This window comes from Pecten maximus, chromosome 3 (genome assembly GCF_902652985.1).
Source record: "Pecten maximus chromosome 3, xPecMax1.1, whole genome shotgun sequence".
Classification (NCBI taxonomy): domain Eukaryota; kingdom Metazoa; phylum Mollusca; class Bivalvia; order Pectinida; family Pectinidae; genus Pecten; species Pecten maximus.
The window spans coordinates 9770320-9796601 of NC_047017.1; the positions used below are offsets into that span (position 1 = coordinate 9770320).

General features: G+C 36.9%; 2 protein-coding genes across 4 annotated transcripts; one reads left to right on the top strand and one right to left on the bottom strand.

Moving 5' to 3' along the window:
- The first annotated feature begins 2503 nt into the window (after positions 1-2503).
- LOC117323141 (speedy protein A-like) lies at positions 2504-6700 on the top strand. The gene is made up of 6 exons (XM_033878175.1): positions 2504-3001; positions 3883-3941; positions 4804-4889; positions 5180-5351; positions 5616-5874; positions 6454-6700. The coding sequence occupies exons 1-6, from the start codon at positions 2539-2541 to the stop codon at positions 6504-6506; spliced, it is 1092 nt and encodes a 363-aa protein (XP_033734066.1). The 5' UTR covers positions 2504-2538; the 3' UTR covers positions 6507-6700.
- A 935-nt stretch (positions 6701-7635) lies between these two features.
- On the bottom strand, positions 7636-25969 carry LOC117323142 (zinc finger protein 106-like). Of its 3 annotated transcripts, none has more exons than XM_033878179.1 (19): positions 25887-25969; positions 24659-24797; positions 24193-24251; positions 23811-23981; positions 20378-23295; positions 19306-19697; positions 18563-18614; positions 16360-18287; positions 15735-15892; positions 14976-15174; positions 13869-14000; positions 13123-13239; positions 12462-12650; positions 12147-12209; positions 11683-11805; positions 10993-11067; positions 10460-10528; positions 9624-9767; positions 7636-8716 (listed from the first exon to the last, which is right to left on the bottom strand). In XM_033878179.1, the coding sequence occupies exons 2-19, from the start codon at positions 24758-24760 to the stop codon at positions 8681-8683; spliced, it is 6927 nt and encodes a 2308-aa protein (XP_033734070.1). In that variant the 5' UTR covers positions 24761-24797; positions 25887-25969; the 3' UTR covers positions 7636-8680. The 3 variants fall into 3 exon arrangements, with proteins under 3 accessions (XP_033734070.1, XP_033734068.1, XP_033734069.1); XM_033878177.1 differs by having other exon boundaries at positions 15735-15895; XM_033878178.1 differs by having other exon boundaries at positions 15735-15895; positions 24659-24804; positions 25887-25957.
- Between the last annotated feature and the right edge of the window lie 313 nt (positions 25970-26282).

Sequence of the window (26282 nt, forward strand, 5' to 3'; positions counted from 1 at the left end):
ACCCCAAAACTTTAAAGTGGGGTGGGACGCCGACGCCGACGCGGGTGGTACAGCATTAGTTCACGGTTACTCGTAACCGGTGAGCTAAAAACGAATACCATTGTGAAACCTTTTCAACGCCCCCTCCATGAAATTTCGACGTTGTTACGCTACATAAAATAATGATATTACGCTTTTGTGAATAGTGTCATAGCGCTTGTCAGTTGTTTTCTATGGTGGCATGGATCTGCCATCACATAGCAAGATAATTTTGTCAACATAGCGAGATAAATAAACCATATAGCGAGATAATAAAACGACATAGCGAGATAAAACAACCGACATAGCGAGATAATTTAATGCGTTTACGAAGTCGCTATCTCGACATCTCGCCGCATTAGATGCTACTACTGCTTAGGCAGAAATATTTTTGCCTAGGCAAAAATTGAATTTTGTCTAGGCAATATTATTTTTGCCTAGGCAGAAATTCGCTAGGCAAAAATATTTAATTATGACATCCTTCCCGCGCCATAGATCCATGCCACCATAGTTTTCCTTACCCCGTGATAGATCAATTTTTTCCATCCCTAGCAACCACGAGATTACCATGTGAGAAATATTATATAATATATTATATAAGATATCTTATACATAACGATCGGCAATGGCACGGAGGAGATGTCGTGTTCGAGAAAAAATGAATATATGGTAATTATAAATCTGTTTCAAACCATTATATATGTAGTTTCAGCTTCATCTCGGCTCCTTCATCGAGTGGAAGAGAGTTGAACAAATAAAACCAAAACCAAATCATTATCTCAAATTCAAATCTCGTTCTTTATAAGATATCTTAAAATAGACTTATAGAAGATATGTTATATAATATATAACATATCTTATATAATTTGGTAAAATACTGGATCAACATTGCTCAGCGAATAAATGACAACTTGGCTTGCAATAAATATTAATTAATTACTTCCAAAGGAAAAGCAATAACAAAGATCAGACGTCATAATCCAAAATGAGTACTTTGTCCATCGGGTCAGTATCAAAAGTAGAAAGATACACAAGTGCAATCGACCAAAAGAATTTATATAGGAAGCAGGAGAACGAGCAATGAAGTTGGATATATTCGATCGCCTGTTTCCCAGGGTCATCATATACTTTCATTGATACTACATACAGCTGGCGGTGGTTCACATTGGAATGGCCTCAAAAAAAGGCCCCGGAATGTGGCTCAGTACTTACAAGTATGGTAGCGCTTCTCCCAAGATTTACTGAGTCGCCATTTTCTGCATGCTATGCCATCTCTGCCAAATAGAAGTGTTTTAATTCACAGCTCTCTCTCTCTCTCTCTCTCTCTTTTTTTTTAATTCTTGTCGCGATCTTTGAACGACTGATTTCGTCAAAAGTAAAACTTGTATACTTGACCATAACAGTTCACGTATCTAATTTTTGACCAGGGTTTCACAGCAGTACTAAGATATCATGACGAAGTCTCTTTTCTGAAAAACCAGTTACAGTATCCTACTTCTGACACCATCTGTAGCAGTATATAACAGTGTCCATCAGACTGGAGCGGTTTGTCAAAAGTAACATCAAGAACTACTGTATCAGAAAAACCCTTTTACGAATTGCGTTTCCTGAAATTTTCCTGTGATAGAGTGGGTTTTTAAGTGACCTATAACCTTAATCGGAATGCAGTTGAATACTTGTGATTTAGTATTCCCACAAAAAAAAAGCATGATGACCGCAAAATAAATAAAATGTTTTTTTTTTGAAACGGAGACTGAAACAGAGCTCGTGAAAAACAGCGATCCTAAAAGATTGTTTTTGTCTAAAAACACGCCGGGAATAATTATTGTCATTATTATAAATGACATCGCGTGTTTTTTAAGTGTTACTGCGGAGGCATGGCAGTCGAATTTGAATCTGAGTAATGTGGTCACCATGGAAAACATGTCTAGGCCCAGTTATTTGTTGAAAATGAAGAAACAGCTGTTATTTATGCTGCATCTGGACCCGACATTCCGACAGTCATGGAGAGCCTACACACAAGGTATGACTGGCAGAGATTGATTAATTTTAAGCTTGACAGTATTTAGATCTACCTATTCTTTTTTATTCAAGTTTATTCGAATTCATTGGATAAATGTGGGTTTTTTTTTATCGACATTCATATTTATAACCATTTCGGCTCTTAGTACTATACGGGGGGAGGGGGCGATAATTATTGTTATTTCAAGCCACATGATTCGGAGACTTAGAGACTGAATCAAAGTTTTTAGATTTTAGCTAGATCTAACGTTACTGATTAAAAAATATTAAGATATTAGTCACATATTAAGATATCAGTGACACTCTATCGGTTTAAGATCCAATACCATACAGTAGATAAACGGATAATACAGAGGAAACGTGCCTTGTTGGGGCCTCTCTCGTCAGTTTATGACGTCATACAGTTTTAACAGAACTCATTTTCTTTTGGAGGTAAGGAAAGTGCACAAAGTGCGCGTGACAAAAATCGCAGACGACAAAATCAGCTGTTTTAAGGAGATGCTTCCGAACTTTTATGACGCGTTCCTGAAGCCACCAGTCGATGTTATTAATTACCCCAAGGATGAACGAACAAACGATAACATCAAACCTTGCGACGATTTATACAGAAGGTCTAGGAAACTGGCCATCAAAAGACCATTTTCAAAGGTCTGGGAGAAAGTGAAAGTGTTGGAAATGCCGGACATACACAATGATTATCTTTTTTCAAGTCAGATGAAAGCATGTGAACAACAAAAAAATGAACAGAATCCTCAAGCAAAAAGACCACGCAGATTCTATGTTGGTGATCATCATGCAATGAATGGGCAAGAACCAAGATCATCGATTAGACTTTTCTCGGGAACAGGGATGAAATGTTCTACAAACAGGTCAATGCCAATCTCGGAAGTAAACCAGTCAAATCAACAACAGTGTTTCGTTGTGAAAGAAAAAGAAATGACGGCCTTTTTTAAACTGATGAGTAAGTATTTTACAGAATTATTGTAAAAATACCTGAAACATGACACTGTTTATTGCTGTCTGTGTCATTAGACACGACTAGTATAGAGCTCGACCACAGGGGCATGTCTAGTTGTACATTAAAAAATAGCCAGAAATACAGTAGAATGCCCCTGTGGCTCGAAGGAGGCCATTTCTAGTACCTAATATGCTGAATTTAATCAACCGTTGTGGATAAAAGAGGCAATAAATGAATTATTCATAGATTCTATTAATAAATCGGATCATTTAATCATTTATCATATCAAATTGACAGTTTATTTCTTACGATGAATTTAATCAATTTTTAAGATGACTACAAAAATACTTGTGTTTCCATTAATCCTACCAACCTGTATTTTAAAATTTGTGTGCCTACTCTGAAGGTTTTGTTTTTTTTTGAACATTTTTAAGGAAAGACTAGTATCAATGTAAAGATTGCTTGTCTATGTATATCTTAAGAAAACATATTTAAAACATAAGATTTCCCCTTCCTACCCACAGGGGCTTGGCACGATTTTCCAAATGACAGTCTATATATATATATATAGACTATCATTTGGAAAATCGTGCCAAGCCCCTGTGTTCCTACCTACCCTTTTTTTTGTATGTTATTGATATATCAGAAACACAAGCATTATTTTTTCAGACCTTTAATTAAACGTTTAAAAATACATGTAATACCTACTGAGTACAAGTCTACAGTACTGATTACATACATTAGAATATCCCAAGTATATAAGTCAGAATACATTTCTATTCATCATACCAATAACGCCTAATGTCCAGGGATCTGTGTTAGTAAGTCTCATAGATTACACAGATTTCTGCTTTGTTTGATAAGAGATTTCTGCTTTGTTCTAGATGATGATCATCTGCAAGACTTCCTTTACATGGACAAGTGTAAAAGAATTTCTGACAAGGTAAAAAAGATGGTCTGCCAGACCAAATTTTTAGAACAGCAGAATTTTTATTTGAAAAATTTTCGGCAAAAAAAAAGTAACAAGAAAAAGCTGAAATTTACTTAAAAAAAGGTACAAGCACCAGAATTTGGTTTCAATTGAGTATCCATGGGTGAAGGGGAACCAATTTTGTCTGTAGGAATGAAAAGATTCATGTCCAAATTTGTTCTAGAGCATCCTTGTGTGTATAAACGGAACCAATTTTGTTCAAACAGTGGGTCTGCAGCCCTCCAGGGGCCTGAGGGGAGGGCCTACTTGGGATAACATTGAGATAAATCCTTTAGAGTATGTCTTCTGAATGGCCTGATGGATTTTGATTAAATTTCACGTGAAGGATTATTGAGTGATGGAGACATGCTGTTGTGTAAATCACAGGGGCTTTACCCAGAATGAAAAATTTACCCCAGGGCCCGATCCCTAGATCAGTTGTCATTCTTGGTCATAGAAACTTGTCAAGCCCCTGTGGTATATACAGAAGGTCTCACTCTGTCTCCCCTGAATTAAAAGGGCAGAAAGCAAAATGTTAGTTAAAGGGAAGTGTTGACTGCAAGAAGTGGTGCTAAGAGAGAGATCCCAAAATGGAGAAAATATACTGTAGAGTGTTTTGCTATATTCACTGAAATATCCATGTGAGCGATGTAGGCCCCATTGGCCTCTTGGTTATAAATTTATACATTATAATATAATACAATGATTGCAATATGTTTCTTAACCTGATCTGTATATATATGTTAAATCTAATTACTCAGTTAACAGATCATGTTGTAATAGCTCAATTGGTGATGTTGTTTACTTGTAAAATATTAATGTTCTTTTGTTTCAGTATCTGATTGCCATGGTGTTTGCCTTTTTTAAAAGAGCACAATTGAAGATCAGAGAGTACACAAGGATGAATTTCTTCATTGGCTTGTAAGTGATAAATTCATGCAAAACTTGCATTACTGCATGGTATCACGAATTGTATGGTTCAGACCCTGTGCCCTCAAGGCCTTCAATATTGTTATTGTTGTTGGTGTAAACACTGTATGTAAATTTAGGTTGAATTTGGAAAAATTAAAGGCAGATTTTATATTTGGAGCGACACCTAATACTGGACCTAACAGATACCTTTCAAAATCCCTGACTTCATGTAGGAAAACTCTTTAGAAGTAATAAAACTTACCGTATTGAAATGAAAAGTTCTATTAATTTCTTTTTAGATATTTGGCAAATGACATGGAAGAAGATGATGAAGAGGCTAAATATGAAATTTTTCCATGGGCTCTTGGTCACAAATGGAGAGACAGATTCCCACGATTCCTTCGAAGAAGAGACTTGTTCTGGGCTAAGATCGGATACAAAGCTGTTGTCAGCAAGCGCTGTTGTGAAGAGGTAGGCACAAATGTTAGATGTTATGTTGCGTATCATTTATCAGAGGTTGCAACAGATCAATGTCTTGGGATTTTCAGTGAACCAAGAAATGATTATTCCTATTTAGTAATTAATTAATAATTGATCATTTAGGTATTGGAACAGAAATATATGGCATTTTAGGATAAAACGGTACATCAAATGTCCAGAATCTTGACTGTAGGGCACTTTATTTTCTGCGAATGCATGGAAGTAAAAGCCTGAACTAGAATATCTTAATTGTAGATAATGGAAATAGACAAGGAATCTCTATTATGGAGGAGAAATCGCCCACTTCATCATGGCGGGGCGGTGAGGAGTTACAATAAAGACCCTGATGACGATGGCTACCCCAGAGGCCCAGAAGCATCTCCGAGATCCTGTCCTGACTGCAACAATGACAGTCAGTACCATTCTACTGCTAGTCCTGCATCATGTTTTCTATCTTCTGTGGATCACTCTCCTATTATTTTTGATGGGCAAAAATCAACTTTTGATATGAAACGTAAGTGAATTGAACACTTCTTTTAGGTGTTAAATGCAGGCATTCCTCAAACATGTCTGGAATTTTGACCTATAACAATGGTTATAGTGGGTTTTTGAAAGCTGTGATGTGTATGACTTGAGCAGCTAGATTGGAGCCAAAAATTAAGGATTGAGTTATCAAATTTAATATCCGTTTGTTTTCTAACCCTCACAAAAAATATATTTTTCAGACATTATGGGTTATACCGTGACCTAATGAAATTGTCAATAGTATTATGCCAAAGCAAATGACTTTTTTTACCAGATTCTAATTATGCTGATGTTGATATTGAATTTTTGGTTTGATAATTTTTACTTGCTTTTCCAACAGATAATCACATAATTCATGTAAATTTTATTTCATAAGAATGATTCAGTTAATTTTATGCTGATCAAGTTTATTATTTATTGTATACTTGCATAATAGATAGTTTCACTTGCTCCCATTTGATATGGACTGTTTCAGAAACAGCTAGATCTGCCCATATTAACAAAAAGTACTCTTTAAGACTCCACAGTACTTTGTAGCTTGCAATAATGATATTTTCTCTTTTCTTAGCTCTGAAGATAACTCTACCACAAGATGATGCTTGGCCAAGTTTAGAGGAATGACAGCTGCTGATGAAGAGGAAGGAAAACATTTATCTGTATTAACCTTCAACTATCAAACTTTGTGATAACATTTTGTTTCTTTGGAATCAAATCTATAAGTGCTGGCTACTTAATAATTTATCAGACTGTTTTACATATTAAAGCCATTTGCAATGCTAGAATATTTGTGTATTTGTACATAAAGGGATTGAGAAGAAGAGTTCTTTATATGTGATCAATTCCTATTTTCTCCTCATTGGTTTTAGATTTGCACCTGATTAACACGAGTCAAGTAGTTATATACATTTAACAAAGGATGACACTAACTGCTATTGCTGCCGTATATTTTGAAGTGATGCAGCCAGTGTTACCCCAGGATGTGTCTCTTATGTGACACGTGATGTTAGGAGTGCTGAAGTTGCTCTAAATGCTTCAGGACATTCTCCCACCAACCCCGATGTAGAAAAATATCCACAAACTCTATACTGTTCAAAGAGCTTATTATAATTCTGAAAAAAAAACATAATGAATGCTTCAGAGATCGAAGAGACAAAACCAGTATTCAGCAAATTGTTCTTTAAAGTTGCATATTCTGACCTTTGACATCATGTACACATGATTAAAGGCATACTGACTGGAAGGTACAAAAGTTGTGACCAACATTTGTTTTTGAATTTTTAAGATTTGATGGATGTAATTTACTACTTATCAAATGTGATCAATTATTTCTTTAACTAAGAATAATTTGGAAACTTTTTGAAAAATTTGCCTCTGAAGTAGGTCGTCATTTATCCCAGTATACCATGTGGCCAACATCATGCATACGGGCCCATTATAAAGAGGTTCATTCAAGATTTTACCACATTTGCCACAAGTAATGTTGAAAGCTGGTCAAGATTATTCATTTAAACAAGCTTGATTGGCCTTCGTTGCAGCATGCTACTGGCCCAATTTCATGACCATGTGCCTTATAGTTATTGAGAAATTGTTAGCAATTGTAACAAACTTTACTCCTGGCCTTGGATTTAATTTTCTAAGAAATCCTATTGCATCTGAACAACAAACCCTAAAGCATAAGATTGTGCCCACATGCCCCTGGCTTTTGTGGTTCTGCTTAATCATTCCAAGCAAAAACAAAAAACATTTCACATTTATAGTAAAAAAACTTTATTGACAAGCGAATGTCAGATTGTTCATATACATAAATATACTTTGATAACAATGACACAGCAATGCAATAAATATGGCAACATTTATAGTATCTTCAGGTAAAATGGTATTGTCTCACACGCATATATATATAATTTTGTAAATACAAACAAATGATAAAATATAAAAAAAAAAAAAGAATAATAATCAAAATATAAGTATGTATGGGCTAGCCTTACTCTTCTTTAAAATGTGATGTTTTATCTGACATCAGCACTGCTACAAATAAAACAATCTACTAGTAAGACCAGTCAGCATGTATCACTCACAATCTGGAATTAGGTTGAACGTCAAATTCATAAAAAAAATAACAGTTAAGTATCACTAGTCTTGTTCTTACTCAACACCTTATGAATCTTTGTTCAAGGATTTCACTTATTAATTAATTTTAGAAGTTGGTTTAGATGTCAAGCATTTGTACCCCAAACAATGACGTTTACAACTATTAAACTTACTAACATTGACAATTTCTCATCTGTTTGATACTTTCAGAGAAATAGAAATAACGAACTTTGACCTATGAAATCCAAAATGGCCACCATGCAGCCATATTGTTCCTCCTACATAGAAACAAATGTTGCAAGGTTCCAATGTGAAAGGTCTTGTACTCTGAGAAATAATGTGAATGAAGTTAACAGATGGACCATGAACAAAAAAGACAATTTGATAAGCCATCCATCTTCATCTAAAACTATATGGATTTCATAGTCTTTCCAACAAGCATGCCAACTTGAGTTGCAGCCCAACCACTTTTTCATCAGTTGTAATATATGTAGAAAAAAAATTGGAATGGTAGATGATGGGCAAGGAACACAACATATTTGAATTTTCTTCTCAAACAATCTGGTTATTTCACTGTAATTACCAACCAAACAGTATGAACAGTGTATGAAGGTAACAAGTTTCCTTGGTATGATTTCATCATAAATCAAACAAAATGGTATTTCACAAACAACTGCAATATGTCAAATGCCTGAATCTGTCCATCACTCTATATGCTCCTTAAGATGTTCTTCAGCTTCCTGTAAAGATACAAATAAAACAGTAAATGATAAGTTTGTTAACATTGATTATTGTATTGTATTGTTTTGTTTTATGGCCCATCAACAATTAGAGTACAACACCAGATTAAAAGGACATCCACAGAAAGAAAACACATCAATCTCAATTTCAAAAGGTAACAAAACTAAAATTCAGTGATATCAACTGGTTGAAAAACACATTATATTTTATTATATCCAAATAGAAGCAAAGCAGAATTTGTATCAAATAAACCTTTCACAGACTGAAATAACATAAAAAATATCTCAGTCTGTTTGAAAATGGAGCACTCGATCATAAAAAGTTAACAATGATAAAACAGAAGGCCCAATATGCCTGGATTGCATACTTAGACATTATACAAACCAAAGAAGAACATTTCCTTATCATTCATTGAACAATCTTGATAGCCCTTCACCCAAGCATGCTATAGGTCCAATATCAGGTCTCCAGGCCTCTTGGTTAGTGTTAAAAAGTCATTAATTTTTTTTGGCATACATGTATTTGACCCATGTGATCTTGAATGAAGGTCAAGGTCATTCCTTTGAACAATCTTGATAGCCCTTCACTCCAGCATACCATATGGCCAATATTAGGTCTCTACTGTAGGCCTCTTTGTTATTGAGAAAAAGTCAAAATGTAAAATGCTTATAAACGGATGACACAAGTCCTGAAAACATTCACCCACAATTATGAGTAAACTTTTAAAGGAAAACGTATAAACGATGATAACTGCTGCACACTAGCATGACTTTTATGGGCCTTCAAATTATGCTAGCATGTAATATGGGAGTGGCAGACTTGCAGAAAATCAGTTAAAGCCTTGCCTTTCCAATTATGTTACAATCCAGTAAATCCTACCAACATCAATGAAGTATAACGAATTACCTTACTGTCCTGGTAGGTTGAGAGTCGGTTAGTACAGCCGGTCCAAGGACAGCTGAATAGTCGAGAGTTTTGTGTAAGGTGGTCGGACACCATATGATGCAGTAGGTGACTCTTCAGTCCAAACATGTAGGAACAATCACCACACTACAAAGACATAGATTTATTATATTACCTTTTCTGTGTAAATAGTTATTATAGATAGCTACAATGTAGTGCATTTAATATATGTTGAGGTGTTTAATATTTATATCATCTGAATAGAGGACAGCACTAAAGACTAGAATTGTTGCAAGGTTGGCTGGCTAATACTCCTTGCTCACAATTTTATCTTGATAACCACTAGCTCTGTCCCAAATACTTTTTCCGTATTTCACCCCGTTGTGTGGACATATGTGCAGTGTACATATAAAGTTTTGAGAAGTTTGGATGAAAATTGTAAAAATTGTCTGGGCAAGATTCTTTCTACAAATAATAACTCTCATAAAATGAGAGAATCCAGAAAATAAGCCCAGGGGCATAACTTCAACGTTGGATGACTACATCAACAGAGTTTCGACAGGATTCAGTCTGACAGACATAGAGACAGACAACCTGATTCCAGTAGACTTTGTTGGGGGGGAATAATGATATTTATGGTTGTTTGGAGTGAAAAAGTGCCTTCAGGCTTCACTGTAACTTCTAATGGGGTGTGCTAAATGGTCTGCTATATCAAATTTGAAGGTGAAACTACATACAAAACAGAAGAAAAGGACACTGTCATAATTAAGCTTAATCAGGTTTACAAAATTAAAACAATAGGGATGTTAAGAGCAGATTGTCCTGTATTTTCCTCTCACCTGACATTTGTGTGGGTTTCTCTCCACTGTCAACACTTCCACTACACCTTCTTTGTTACCATACAGAATCTGTAAATAAATTAATCAAATTAATGTTTGACTTCTGTTTACTTCATACTTGTTCATACAACATACATGAACACCATATATATGTTCAAAACTTCTGTCATGTCTCCAACATGATATGCCTACTTGCACATCAACTTGTAAGCTGTACTTATTTTACAGCAATTGTTATATCAATTTATATTAATCACGCTTGTTGGCCTTGAGGGAAGCACAAATTGATCTTACTGTGGGGGGAACTGACAGTACCCAGAGAAATTCTATGAGATCAGACACCTTTCCACATCTGGGCCCAGTTGTTCAAAATGTGGTTAAGCTAATCATGGTTTAACAATAATTATAAAATCCTTGATCACTAATCAAGTGATTGTTACTACTGGTAATAAGTCCTTAATGACAGAAATAGCGAAATGGTACAGTAAATGTTTTATTTGGCTATCTACACTAACACAAGACAGCAACCTTACCTTGTCCTGATATGTGGCGATGTTAGACACTACTGGTGATTTGCCCACATGGAACAGACAGTGGAGCTGGTGAGTCTGCAAAATAACAAAAATATACTCTTAAATCTGTTATGGTCTACTTTCAGTTTGTAGTATAATTGATGGAACATGTGCTTTTAGTTCATGTAGATAATTATAAAAGGGTATGTATATCATTTCTGATATTATAATGTGCTTAGTGAATTCTTGCAAATGATAATCATATGTAATTCAGTGAAATTTGCATGACCAGACAGCCTTGTATCTTAAACCACAAAATGTGTATTTGTTGATAATACTACTTAGCATTATCAACTTGCTGCTGAAAACCTTTTTGCATGCCTAGCTGTCTATTGTAACATCTGGAGTATGCCTAGCTGTCTATTGTGACACCTGCCTATTGTAACAACTGGTATTTATCTACCTATCTACTGTGACACCTGGTGTATACCTACCTGTCTACTGCCACACCTGGTGTATACCTACCTGTCTACTGTGACACCTGGTGTATACCTACCTGTCTACTGCGACACCTGGTGTATATCTACCTGTCTACTGTGACACCTGGTGTATATCTACCTGTCTACTGTGACACCTGGTGTATACCTACCTGTCTACTGTGACACCTGGTGTATATCTACCTGTCTACTGTGACACCTGGTGTATACCTACCTGTCTATTGCGACACCTGATGTACTGGTCTTGTCCTCCATAAAACACACATCCCTGTTTGTCTGTTGTTACACCTCGGACCAAACCTTCGCTGTCTCCGTAACTCCATGAAACATCACTGGTCTGTAACCCAAAGGATACCAATGACAAAGAATCCGAAAACAATAACCTTGAACTGAGTCAAAATCTATCTTAAAATAATAATGATAAAATATAGCTCTTCCATGACATATGCTATATTGACCAACATGGGTCTCTTTTTTATTCAGAAGTTGAAAGTACATTTGAAAACTGTGGCTTGAATTTGAAAGTGTGTAAACTAACTGTTAGCTTGACAGCTTGATGGCCTTTCATCTGAGCCTCACTCAAGCCCTATTACAAAATATTATGCCACACTAGATTCATTATAACACCATCTTCTTAGTTAAATGGTAGTTCAATTGACAATGATTTGGAAGACTTACCAAGAGGTCATGTTCAACAACCTTTCTGTCTCCTGAACCACTGTACACCATGTGACCAGCAACCTATAGAAAATAAAACGACCGTTCAAAAACCTTGTATGTTGTATCTTTAACAGCCCTACTAAAAAAAACTTTCCAGAACATCCTCAATGGTTTTCAAATCCAGAAAACATTTCCGTATGTCCTTATTATGTTAAAAGGAAGTGAAAATTAACAGAAAATTAACAAACATATTTTTTCTGATGGGGGAAATTAACAAGCTAATTTAAAATGATCTGTGTCATATCCGCATGTTGTATTTTTTTTTAAATGTACCTCCATACAGAAGACAGTTTTGGTATGACCTTCCAACATCCGAAGGAGTAAACCAGAGATGGCGTCACACACATAGATCGGCGAGGTGTAGGCTGCCACGAGTAGGATCTTACGAACGCCCTCCAGGCCAGAAGCGATACATGTTACGGACTGGTCACAGCATTGGAAACTCTCAAATGTCTTCCCTGTCTACAACAAACATTTGGTTAACTACATAATCTACATGACAGTCCTGAAAATACCTAGTATTAATATTAAATATATATGGCAAGAGGCCCAGATGACCTTTATGTGTCAAAACCAGAATATATATATTTAAAGTGATGCTAAATGAAATTTTAGAACTATTACGTGACAAACAGCTTCTAAATTCTTCCAGGAAATAAATTTTATTTTAAGATACTGCAAAGCTTCTTATCTGTCATTGTTGTATCTAATCTAAGTGTCAAAGCCAACCCTATACATATGTACATGCTATCTTCTTAGGGAGGTGGCGACCAAACATTGCAGCACTTTTGTTCCACCTGCTTCATTGATGCTGAATTTATATACAACATGATGGTATTATCCCAAGCCTGAAATAACCAAAGCTTCAAACCACACACACCTTAACACAGCCATCTGTTATCCCATATCTTCAGCATGTAAATTTGACACTTACTTTCGCGTCCTTTCCGATAACGGCACCGTAGTCGGTGCCCAGATAGAGGCGGCCCCATGATTCGTGCATGCACTGTACTTGATATATTAACTCCATGTCTTTTAGTATAGCATACGTCTGTAACAAGGAACGGTGTTTGATCATACACACATATGTTATAGTCAAACTTTATTATCTCAATCTCTGATAATTCAAAGAACTTAACTTGAACACAAAATTCAGTACCTCCAAAACTAAGAATATCTTAAAGTATTTTCATGATCCCACTGACATCGAGAGAACAGGTTTTGACAGTAGAACACAGTTACCCCTTTTAGCTGGCCTTATCCATTAGTCCAAAAACTTACTTTCTTAAAACAAACAATGATTCAAAACTTTCATTGAAAGCAAATTTTTTTTCTCAGATCCATGAATATTTTCTTTTTCCTATGTTAATGAAAGCCTTTCAATAGAATTACAAATAACTGTAGTCTTCTGATGACAGAAATCAAATGTCATTTATTTTCCCCTGCTCTTGGTCTCAATATCCTTCCTGAACAATGTTTGATTCTGGGATTCCAAAGGTGTAACACAGAAAATTTGATACAAATGAGGAGTTAGTTTGAAAGGAGAGAACAGGCCGTAAGTATTATGTGAGAATACATCAAATGATAATATTATGTATAATACGGTACATCATATTAACTACAAATTCAAATGTTAAATGATCCCAGATTTTGCATAAATGAACAGAAAATTGTCCACACCTCACAATCAAATAGAAACAACCGCTCAGATGGTCCACATGCATACAAACAGAGTTTGTTGTCAATGGTGACGACGGCAAGACTTCGAACACAACATGGGCTGCAGTCATATTGGCCTAAAAGAGTTCCACTCTGGAAAAAACAAAACAATACTGTATTTGTCTTCAAAATCATTTGAGAAAAAATCAAAGATGTACGTAATGTCGTCGAGTAAGACAGGGCTAAATCAATAGTTTGATACTGGGAGAGAATTAGAATGCCTTATATAAAGGATCATTTTCTGTCTGATATACACGGATTCCCACTCTGAACACAGGTCATCTTATATCATACCCAAATGTGTCCTGTCATTCGGGCCTGGTGAGTTAGGATAGTCCTGAGATTATACACAGGTCATCTTATATCATACCCAAATATCCTGTCATTTGGGTCTGGTGAGTTAGGATAGTCTTGAGATTATACACAGGTCATCAGGCCTCTTATATCATACCCAAATGTGTCCTGTCATTCAGGCTTGGTGAGTTAGGATAGTCCTGAGATTAGTTAAATATCACATTATAAGAATGAAACACTGAGTCAGACCTACCATAAAGGCCGCCTGTGTATAACAAAAGGAAACAGTTTGTCAGTACGACTATAACCATGAAAACATTGAGTTGGACCTGCCATAAGGATTTGGGGAATACTACCCATTATCAAATTTAGGGGAAATGAAGGGCCGCTGTGTTTTGAATTATTCTTTAAGCTTTAATATTTCACAACATTACTATTCTTTGCCATAATTATTACATCTTTCATCATGGGTTGTCTCATATAGTACTACAAATATCGCCCAGTAATTATTACATTGGCTCGTGGGCAAAAATCAATGTAACCTGTAACAGATCCTTAGATGGATTTCCACTGTTTTGGAGAATTTTCTCCTGTTTTATGGGATTTTTTTTCTTGATGGGGAATTTGTTTTTATTCAAAGGGGAAAACACCATCAGTGGGGAAAATTACCTATTTTCGGTAGTAAAATCAGTCTAGATTAACTTCTGATAAAAAAACCAAACAGTCATTATGACAACAACCAAGAAAACTGTAACACAGTCTGGTCTATGTTACCTCTAAATTGAAGTGGCATGGGTTGGATTTCTGGTATGCCACAAAAACACTCTGGCCAGCGACCTGTATATGAGTAACTGAGTCCGCCGGTCCTACCAACTGCTTTACAGCATCCTCAGCTCGTCCTTTGTCTGACCGATGGATCGTGCTCTTCACTGCAGCCCGTACGGATGCCAACCTTTCAGGCCCCAGTCTAAATCTTCAAATGAAATACATGTATATCAAACTTTATCAGAATCAGTCAGAAGAACATCTGGAAAACATTTTAAATGTGATCACAAACTGAAGCTGGAAGGAATGTAAATGAAATATTCATAATGAACACATTTTTTTCAATAATTACAAATTGCCATTTTTACTAATATCACGCTGTGTATTCTTCTTTGGTAACTTACCACTCGGCACACATAAAAAGTATACAATCACACAAATGTATTTAGATAAACATTTGGGATTGGTATATACTGTTAATGTTTATTGGGCTCAAAGTATTAAATTTAAGACAAATTCACAATTGACAATTCACAGGATTTTTTCTGAGATGTTTCTGAAATCATATTTACCTAACCTTTGACCTATATTTTTGTATACACTGTAACTTGCAACATTTTATCTTTGACTGTCACTTCTAACAATATATCCCCTTGTTTATACTCCATCCGACTGTGGACAGTGTGATTTTGTCTTCTTTACATGAAATCTTTATCTCCCTGATCTTGTTGATATGACCTTTAACCTCTAATATGAGTAACCTCTCACCTATGACTCTTGACTTGGTTGAAATTTTCCTCAGATTCATTTGGACTGTCGAGTTGGACCTCCTCCAGGAGACTGCGTCTCTGCTCAGTTCCACGAACAGCACAGTCATCTGAGCCAGTCTCGACCATACAGATGTCCTCAAGTTCCTCAGGTCCTACCTGCTGAAAAGTAAATACAATTTAAAATTTAAAATCTTAAAATGCTCGTTAACTGTACAGTAAGTAGGTGATTAACATTTCTCCCATCATTCAGAGACTTGTCTCCCAGTTTATGTGTTCAAGATTTCTCTGTCAGCCCATAGGGGTAAAGTTTGATCAAAATCCCTAAAAAAATGAAGCCACTAGAGTGATGACAAACTTAGACATTATATGCATACCTACAGCTGGTTTCACCGCTAGGGGACTAATAATCTTTATACTGAAAAGCTTGAAATATCTGTGGGTACTTTATTTTATGGTTTCAAGCTATTCACAGATAACAAATACAAACAAACAGTAGTCTTGTATTTTACTAAAAGTTGTATTTATTTCACGTTTTTTTTCATCCACAAAAGCCCTAACTGTAAGTTAATATTGAAATCAGTTCATCTTTAGCCCTGTAACTGGTGATAGCCATCAACACTTACCTGGAATTGTAATCTCTGTCTGAGATCTGTCAGGGGAATGTTTTCATCGTCTTGGCCACTACACTCAGAGCTACTATTAATCACATACTCCTCTTTCTGCTTACGCTTTGATGACTGGTCTCGCTCTTTCTTGGTTTTCCTGCGTTTCCGTGACGGTGACAAGTTCTTGTCATCCGAGACAGATGGCGATACTGGAGGTTTGCTCTGTTGTCTGACTGGTGTGTTAGTTTCACTATTAGAACCTTTGAGAGTATGCTCACTGCCAGAATCGAGCTGGGTTGATCCTCGCCTGTTTTCCTTGCAATACTGGCGTATCTTTTCCCCCAGAGATGCATTACTGGCAACACTCTCCTGGTTGGAGTCTGTATCTAACACTATCTCATCACTCTTTAAACTAGATTCACTCCGGTAGCCTTGGTCAGATCTGCTGCTCTTTAGAAACGACTGAAGTTTCTCAAACATATTTTCTTTCTGTCCTGTAAACAAATTACCAGGTAAATGACCCATATACTGAACATTTACTTTCGGCTGTGTTGTGTCAGTGACTTTGGTCTGTCTCGATTCCACGACCTGGGGTAATGTAAACTCTGCTGTGGTGCTGGAAACTGCTGCATTAGATATTTGGTCATCAGCAGGCAGTTTCATTCCCAATGTGTCATTGTTAGTCAAAGTTTCATTTCCCGGCCTTGTCGCTTGAGGACTGGCACGTAACAAAGCTTTTAGAGTGACAAATCTATTTTCCTCTACACTTGAAGCTATGGACGTAGACTGATCTATCTCAGCCGGATCCTTCGTGATTATAACTGTGTCTTTGGTGGGTTCAAGTGACTCTGTACTGTCTCTGCTGGCCTGTGTATTAATACTATTATTGTCTTTCATCATTTCGGTGAATCTCACAGTATCAACGTTAGATCTTACTGACCTCACAGCACCTACATTAGGACTAACTGACCTTACAACTCCTACATTAGGACTAGCTGACCTCACAGGACCAACGTTAGGACTAGCTGACCTCACAGGACCAACGTTAGGACTGACTGACCTTACAGAGCCTAAGTTAGGACTAGCTGACCTCACAACTCCTACATTAGAACTTACTGACCTAACAGCGCCTAAGTTAGGACTAGCAGACCTCACAGTACCAACGTTAGGACTTACTGACCTTACAGCACCTAAGTTAGGACTAACTGACCTCACAGTACCTATATCTGGACTAGCTGGCCTAACAAGTTTTTCCTGAGACTGAAAGGCCTTTATAGCATCTTTTCTATCCAGACTAACAGTGTCTTGGCTAGGGACAACTGAACTTAAAGTGTCCCTGTTACTATCAGTTGATCTCACACCCTCTTTACTGGTTTCATATGTCTTCAAGGTGTGTTTGTTGGGCTCTATAAACCCTTCACTGTCTCTACTGGGTTCCAGAGGTGGTGGAAGATTCTGGATAATTGTCGGACTGATTCTTTGACTATTTAGTGGTGAGTAGACACTGCCACTTTCCTTACGGTTTAGTCCCTGACTTGCGGGGAACCCACCTAATTCATTACGATTTTGTCCCAGTTGTGAGGAGATACCACCAATGTCCTTACGGTTTTGCCGTTGAGGTGAGGAGAACCCGGCCATTTCCTTACTGTTAAGTCCCTGAGAGGAGGAGAACCCGCCCATTCCTTTACGGTTTATACTGGAATCTGATGAATCACTCAACACAACAAGACAATCTGAAGTGTTGCCATTCTTGGAAGTTCCTCTATGGTCATGTGAAAATGAGGAGAGTGGTGAAACTCTAGTGAAGTTTGAGTCTCTGCTAGAGTCAAGGTCACTGGACTCTGCCGTCAAGGACGACGAATGGAACGGTCCACAATCTGAGATAGCTGCTCTGTCTACAGGCTTGCCTGGCATCTCCATGGAGAGGTTTTGGAGACTTTTGGCTTCTGGAAATGTATTATTTAACTTAATGTAATAATTACTTACTGTAGGAAAAAAATCACAAAAAATTGGAACACATGATCACTTTAGAAACTGCTTTCTGTTTTGGGCTATGTGTTATATGTTATATGAAAACCCACTGCAATACATGAAAATAGCTTTGAATGCAGTACTGAACAGCATGTCTTTATTTCCAGCTATAGTGAAAGTATTACTATTGGCCTCACATTCATAAGAAGAAGCTGTTTCCTAAAGTAAAAAGTATGTCCTCTATACCTACCTCTCAGTACATGTAAGCGACGGCTTCTGATGGACTGCTCTTTTCTGGACAGCTATAAACATAGAAATCATATATACGTCAATGTCATAACAGTGAACCCTTTCATTTATTTAAAACCCTGAAACTCATACTTTAGCTGGTCCTTTATCATTGTGTGAAGTTTGATCATAATCCATCAAGGAATGAAGCTCCCAGAGAGAAACTTTACATGCATACAACAGATGGAAAGGAAACCTAATGTATAGTCCCTCAGTTTCACAGATAAGGGACTTATAAACTTAACACATTTCAAACAGTCAAGTCTGAAACAATATACAATCATGTACCGGTACCTCCAATGATGGACCAGCAGGCAACAAACTAATCACGATCACCTTTGCCCTTTCTCATTTTGTCACTTTTAAAATACACATGTCCAATTATATTGTAATTTGAAACGCCCATGATCCATAAATGATAACTCTATCTAATATAAGTATATCTGTGCCCATCAGTCCAGTAACTAAATTTATTTTTCGTAGCTGTCACAAGGAAAGTCATAAAACAAATATTTGGGTTCATATTGGCTGAGGTGGATTTTTAGAAGGATGATATTTTTTGAGTGATGAAATTTGATTAGCAGAAGAGTATTAATTTTACCTCACCATAAATAGCATCAATGTTATGAAGTTTTTAGAGAAAACATTGAGAGGCTTTAATCACTAATTACTATCAAAAACCCTCAACTATGAATCCCTAGTTACCTGTAGGTGGCGTGTCCTTTGGGTGGAAAGCTGCTCTGTAGCTGTCTGTATGAGGGCGGTAAGACGCATGATCTCCGACTCTGCAGATGTCATTTCCTGCCTGAGACTGTCCTCTTCCACGCTGAGGTCGTACACAAGGTCAAATACACTCCCTGATGTGGAGCTCGACAAAGAGTCAGGACGAGCCTCGTCCCCAGTGGTAGGGTCGGCCATTCCAGGCTTGTGACTGTCGACTTGTCCTCCCACTGGAGTGTTAGACTCGTCAATTGTCCTCGGGACTGCTCTGTCAGTGTACGCTTTTTCAGGTAAGCTGCTACCAAGGTCGAGATTTCCGAGACCAGCTCTGTTATGACCGACGCTCCCAAGTGTGGCTAAGTCACATCTTTCCAGTCCTTAAGTAAGATAATAGCTTTTATTAGGTTGATGGATCTGTGTAGTGAACAACTGTCAATTTATATCAACAAATTTAATTTATAACAAGAGTCCCAAAAGGCCTGTATGACTCACCTGTTTTTCTAAATTTGTAAAAACAGTTCACATACTAGCACATATGTCTATCATAGAAAGACCTCTGGGCTTCAAAACCTTTTTAAAGATAACTTTATTTCCCAATTTCCACCCTCTAATGATTCCGAAGAACTAGGCAATTATTAAATTGAGAAATTTTATGGACCTTTAATTTCTATCAACATCAAATAGGCAAATACAATTCCTTTTGGCCTCTTGGTTTGTAGCATATCTGACACATGTGGCCCTGGAAATCTATACTATTAAATTATTTTCATGTCACTCAAACATTTCCTGTGTTATAAGCTGTGGGTTAGGAATTCTCGCCAAATCCCTGTGGTTGTACCTATAATGCGATATGACCCTAAATACAGTCTTCGATACATGGTTCTTAAGAATTCTTTTTTGCTGGATAAAGGGCCAGTGGTAAATATTTCGAAGAAAAGCTTAAGTAGTGTGAAAGATTTGACATATATGTAAAGAAAATTAAGTAGCATGAAGAGTTTGAATGAATACTTTAAGTACATGTACATTGAACTACAAGAACATGATGATGTTTTATTACCTTTAGATAAAGGAGGTCCTTTCTCTGATTTATTGAAGGTCATTTTGGAACCATCTTGTTCCTCTAACCTTGCAATAGTCTCTCTGCCAGTATCTTGTGATGGTAGTATCGAATGTTGTGTGGGGGAGTCCTTGGACACGAAGGATGTTTCCGCTGGTTTGTTAGTGGAGATGAGGTCCTCCAATCGGGTAAACTCTTGTTTAATCCTGACTGGATTGCTGGAAAGATCTGCCATAGAAAGCTCTGGCATCTCTCCACCCCAAACTGGATCCGAGGTGTCTCGTGACCAAGTTGGATTGTTCCTAGATTGTCTTGTAAGTTTCTCTCTAGAGGGTACGACTTCACCTTTGTCTGCAGATCGTACCGGTTTTGATTTATCCTTGGAAGGTTCAGAGTCAGTCTGAGATTTAGAATTCAAGTGTTCTGAAGTTTCCTTGAGCCGGTGAGAATTAGAACTACCAATAGACAGTGCTGGTTCTGTGCCAGATAACAGTTCAGCTTGTGGTTTACTCACAGAACTATGACTGGAACCTTGAACAGGTTCAGCGTTCTCCTTTAACAATACAGGTTCTGAGTCATCTATATAATGCATAGATCCAGTAACATCTCTAGAATGCTTGTGTAGAGATTTGTTAGTCGGTTTAGAACTGTCCACATTAGACTGGTTCACTTCCCAAACTGGCTCTGACTTAAAATTCATCTGTTCGGGTTCACTTAACTCCTCAGATTTTATGCACAAGTCTGGGTTGAAATTCGGCATTTTATCTTTTTTATCGGCAGATGGATCCAAAATTTTATGAAAATCTATATTTTCTTGTAAGTAGGTGCGAGTTTCTGATGTCATGCCTGTTGAGGCTTTAGGCTCTTGTAGAGTTTTCCTCTTGACAAAGTCTCGAGTTGGTACATTTTCAGCACTTACCGGTATCATGTTAACATCGTGTGATTGTACTGGCTCCCGGTCCACACTGGTGGATTTCTGAGATTCAAACACGAGAGGTTCTAGTGAGCTAAGATCAGGCTTAATGTCTGCTTCTATCAACTCGGCGATTTGAAGCTGTACATCAGCCGATAAATCCTCGAGTCGTAACTCAGTGGCAACACCATCCAGTTCTGCAGTCAAATCAGAAATTTGAAAATTAAATCTTGGAAGAGATAATTTGTTTTGAGAGAACGCATAGGATCGCAGCATTTTTGCCAATCTCTCTCTTTCTTTGCGAGAACGTGGAGAGTTCACCATCTTTAATAAAGTATCCTTTTTTGATTCTGGATCCAGATCTGTTGACATATCAGAGCTCGCTCTACTGCTCTGGCGACTGAGACTTTCCTGATGAAATGGTGAGAATGTTCCGATTTTCAGAGGATGAATGCTTTCTGGCTCAGACACTGGCGTCTTAGTTGTTGGGGAGTTGTGTGGATGAGCCACATTAGTGCTTAAGTCTGATTCATCACCAGCCTTATCAGATTTAGGCTTGCTGGATTTCTTGTTAACAACAGATTCATATTTGGACGTGGAAGATTTCACTTCCAAATCTGAATCCTTTTCTGGTTCTTGTTTTCCTGATAACTGTTTTCCTGCATCAACCACAGATTCAATGCCTTTCCGAATATCATCAATGTCATGCTCCTTCTGGGTCCTTGACCGCACATTAATCAGATTAGTGGACTTATCACTATCTACAGTTTCTGAAGCTATCAGGTCTGCACAACCTGCAATGTGACCTTTAAGATAACTTTGATTTATCTTGGACAAATTGCTTATTTGTGAATTTATCTCTTCTGCCTTTTCCATTTTCTTTTTTCTTTCTATCTTTTCCCTCTCCTTCTTAACGAGCTGCCGTTTATCCCTGAGCTCCCTACAGAGCTGTTCTGCCTGCTCCAAAACGTTACTACCATGCTGATCCTCAAGGTAGTTAGCCTCCCTGACTGACTTAACACCACTACTTTTCTTTTTCTTTGACTTGTCCTTTTTCTTCCCTTTACTAACTTTCCTATCAAGAGTCACCTCCTCCGTGGTACTGTCTGGCTCCAGAGCACTTTCAACAACAGGGTTTTTATTTATATCTTCTAAATTTTCACTGTCTCTAGTTACCCTACTATCTAAATCCATTTCAACTGAATTTTTTCGTTGATGAGTGGGATTTTCAAAATTAACATTTTTTTTCCGAGACTTCGATTTGTTCTTTTCATCACTGGTACATCTGCGTTTCTGTCCTGCCATGTCATTATCTACAGAGAGATCATGCTGTGATTCATTCATGTGACTTGGAAAATCGCGACTTGGTCGATCAAAATGATTGTATTCATCTGTCCGATCCCAGCTGTGATCCCGTCTGTTCCTGTAATATCGGCCAGAATCGGAGCCTCTATTCCAGTATGAATCATCATCCTGGTCACCATGACGATATCTTTCATTTGAATTGTCTCGTCTGTTCCAGCGATTATATTGTTTCGTTCCTTTAAATTGCATATTCTTGTCATGCTGTCTCTGTTGTGAGTAACGTGTTTGGTACCTTGGGTAAAAATTAGAAAATTCATCTCGATGTGGGTTCATGTTGTTTCCATCCCACCATGGCCCATCCCAATTAGACTGTCTGTGGAAGCCCCAATCAGGTTGCTGGACAAATCCACCACCTTCCCAGTTTACATTATAATCGTTTTCCCAGAATGCATTGTTTTGGTTACCATCATGGAAATCTGTATTCCTTTCCCTGGGATCAAACCTTGGAGCGTCATTTGATGAAAACCTGTCATCACCTTTTCCTTTGAATGTCTTGTTTTTGCCCTTGCCTTTGATGTAGGGCTGGGAGTGGGAGCGTTGGTGGGATTTCCCGTGACGTAACGACTTGAATTGACGAGATAACTCTGGATCAGACAAATTCCCCTCATTCTCTAGTTGTCCTGGTAACACACTCTCATCTCTGTAATGTAAATGAAACATGTTTAAAACCTGGAAAGATATTATGACTTTACTAATACCTTGTAATATGTTATTTACGGACAGAATTTCCATCAAACTACCTGTGTTGTGTCGGTTTGTGTTTCTCAGAAAGCTGAGAAATGGACTAGTCTGTGCAATCATAATTGTTTCCATGGGAAAGACGCTTTAACCTAATAGCTCTGGATGGGGTGTGACAGGCCTCCTTTATGTTGTTCAGTGAGGTAGTCACCAACTACTACAAGGAGACCCCACCTGAAAATGACCCTGGCTGTTTACTTGGCGATAAATCCAACAAACAAGCAAACCTGGGGAAAACATGATCATGATGTTCTACAGAACAAAATATCAAAGCCTAGTGACAGTGTCAAATAGCCTATCACAATTTTTATATTGTAAAAGGACTTACAATTGACACCACCAAATTAAATCATTTTTTCCTTCCTAGTGTACAGGTACTTCCTTGTAAAGTCCAATTTTACAATGCACTCAACTTACTGGACACGTTTGTTGAGCAGTGCCTCCTTCTGAAAAGTCATCGTTTCTTTTTCCTTTTGACGCCTTTGTCCTTCTGCTGCTCTCTTGTGCTTTTCTCCGTTCAGATGTTTGCCATACTCTATAATATTGGGACAGGTGGCAAAACACAGCGTACAGTTGTGGGTGGAACCTCTGAAATTATACAGCAAAATAATGATAGGTACAGAATCACTTGGCAACATTTCCAATATCGCTGCTATATGTGCCATTTTTAATTCTAAATCAGTCCGAACTGAAAATTAGCATTTAGTATGATTTATCTCAAACAAATCCTGATCTGATTTATACTGTGAACTTTTTTTTTATTTTTTCAGTGAAAAAACTTAAAGACTTAAAGACTTACTTTTTCTTCTTTTCCATATTAATATGATGCATGAGTGACCAAGCATGATCCCGGAGTTCCTAATGAAAAAAAAAAAAAAAAAAAAACCGATGTCACAATGTTATATATACATGTATGTACAAATGTTTATTATGTTTATATTTAAGAGATTATCGCATCTTAAACATTAATTAATGCCTGCAGCTGTTTGTATTTTGTAAGCTTTGTTAAAAAAATTCTGAGACTTAAAACTAAAGTGTAAGTTAACGAAATCCGTATAATGTTATTAAGGAACATTGATGAAACCATGACCTGAACATCTACAAAATCTTAATATAGTTTACTGTTGACATGATACATATTATATAGTTTACTGTTGACATGATACATATTGTACAGAATCCTGATCAGGATCCTGGTCCCTGGTCGATAAAGACATCCGTTTTTTTTTTACCAGATCTAAGTTGATAACAAGCAAAACACTCACCTGTTCATGAGAATATGATATCTTACACAGATCACACTCCAAATCATCCTTCTCCATTCCTTCTTGTTCAAAGGACTGATTGGCATCCATGTCCAGATCCATGGTTATTTATTCTGTCAGCAATCAGTGAATGGATAAACTAAAAACTAAAAACAACCGAATTTACAAGTATATATTTTGTTTATGACAGTGAGTACGGAATCACAACACTGCATGGTTAATTTGTTACAAAAGGATAAGAATCATTTCTTTAAATACAAAGTAATCTTAATATAAACCAAATATAATAGTATTGTATAGTTATACATCAAACATAAAAGAAGGCTGAAATAACTCACTGAGTCAGCTAGTAGAGCATCAATTTAGCTTTAGGCATTGATCTGAGGTGAGAATTTGATCCGTATCTGTGATTGTTTTTTTCCCAATGTGTTAAAAGTTGAGATTATCTACCAATACTGTTGTGGTAGCGTCATTTGACAGGCGTAAGGTGTTTATGTCAGATGCACGCTCTAGAAAGAGCAGGTGTAACCTATATCTACATTTCATTAGTTTACATAATGTATCAATGCTCATCCACTGCACGGCCAAAAGCATGCATAATAGTTAATGTAAATCTGTAAAATAAATTGATAAGTAACGTTTATATATATATATCATATCACAAATTTTGGCTGCACCATTTAAATTTAAAGCTTTCTCAAATGAATGTGCTATTACTAATAATAGATAATTCCCTAGATGAATCTTCCCAATTTCAGCAGACACCGTTTTATAATTACAATTTAAATCTACATGTAATTACACAGCCAACATATGACTGGCTCTAATTGAACCCATGTTCATTCGATACATATTTTGTACATGTAAAATAAAGCGTAAACGAAGACAATTTGTCACTTTATACAAATTGACATATTAATCATGACCAGCTGATTAAAATTATGTACATAAGGCCACCCACTCACCTCAGCTGAGTTTAGAAAATCAAGGAACATCCCCAATTTTAGAACATTACGGTAGTTGACATGATGTTTCCGCTATATCATAAATCATCGTTCACCTGTTCGAGCTGTTGAACATGTTTACACCTGTATTAAGTTTTTGTTTACCTGATTTAAGATGGATAATTACAGAACACGTCTTAAGCAATGAACTTGTGTACAATTTGGTTTATTTCTCGTGTGTAATCACGTATATTTTGCACAATTGCCACCCGCTGTGAACTTACACTGAAGCTCTAAAGACATCGTAAAGCATCCAAGTACTCCATCGCATATTTTGGCTTCAGTCGGTAGCCATCTTGATTAGGCGCATTCGATAGGTTCTCAACGTTTCAACCAAAGTTAAGGAGGCTGTCCCCTACAGAAATCAATTAACCAGACTTTCCTTAAATCTTCCTCGTATTGTTACGCAACGAAAAATGGAATTACTTGATGGAAAAAATAAGCATTCTTGTGAATTTTGATTTGATTTTTGTAGTCAGACGAAAATTAAAATAAAGACGGTATTCACCACTGTTTTTTTCAGAACTGTTTATTCTATGGGAATAGGAAAATAATTTTAAAAAAAGTCTAAATCCCAACAGATATGAAAATTTATGGTAAGAATGCACAGATGGTGAATT

What these genes read in the sequence shown, in the direction of transcription:
- LOC117323141 (XM_033878175.1), top strand. Translation starts at nt 2,539, where the DNA reads ATGCTTCCGAACTTTTATGACGCGTTCCTGAAGCCACCAGTCGATGTT. An exon ending in GGCCTTTTTTAAACTGATGA is followed by an intron (nt 3,002 to 3,882) that starts GTAAGTATTTTA and finishes GCTTTGTTCTAG; the next exon opens with ATGATGATCATCTGCAAGAC. An exon ending in GCAAGCGCTGTTGTGAAGAG is followed by an intron (nt 5,352 to 5,615) that starts GTAGGCACAAAT and finishes TCTTAATTGTAG; the next exon opens with ATAATGGAAATAGACAAGGA.
- LOC117323142 (XM_033878177.1), bottom strand. Translation starts at nt 24,760, where the DNA reads ATGGATCTGGACATGGATGCCAATCAGTCCTTTGAACAAGAAGGAATG. An exon ending in GACAGAGATTACAATTCCAG is followed by an intron (nt 15,896 to 16,359) that starts GTAAGTGTTGAT and finishes TTTACTTTTCAG; the next exon opens with CAGGTAGGACCTGAGGAACT. An exon ending in TTGTTGAACATGACCTCTTG is followed by an intron (nt 11,806 to 12,146) that starts GTAAGTCTTCCA and finishes TTTGGGTTACAG; the next exon opens with ACCAGTGATGTTTCATGGAG.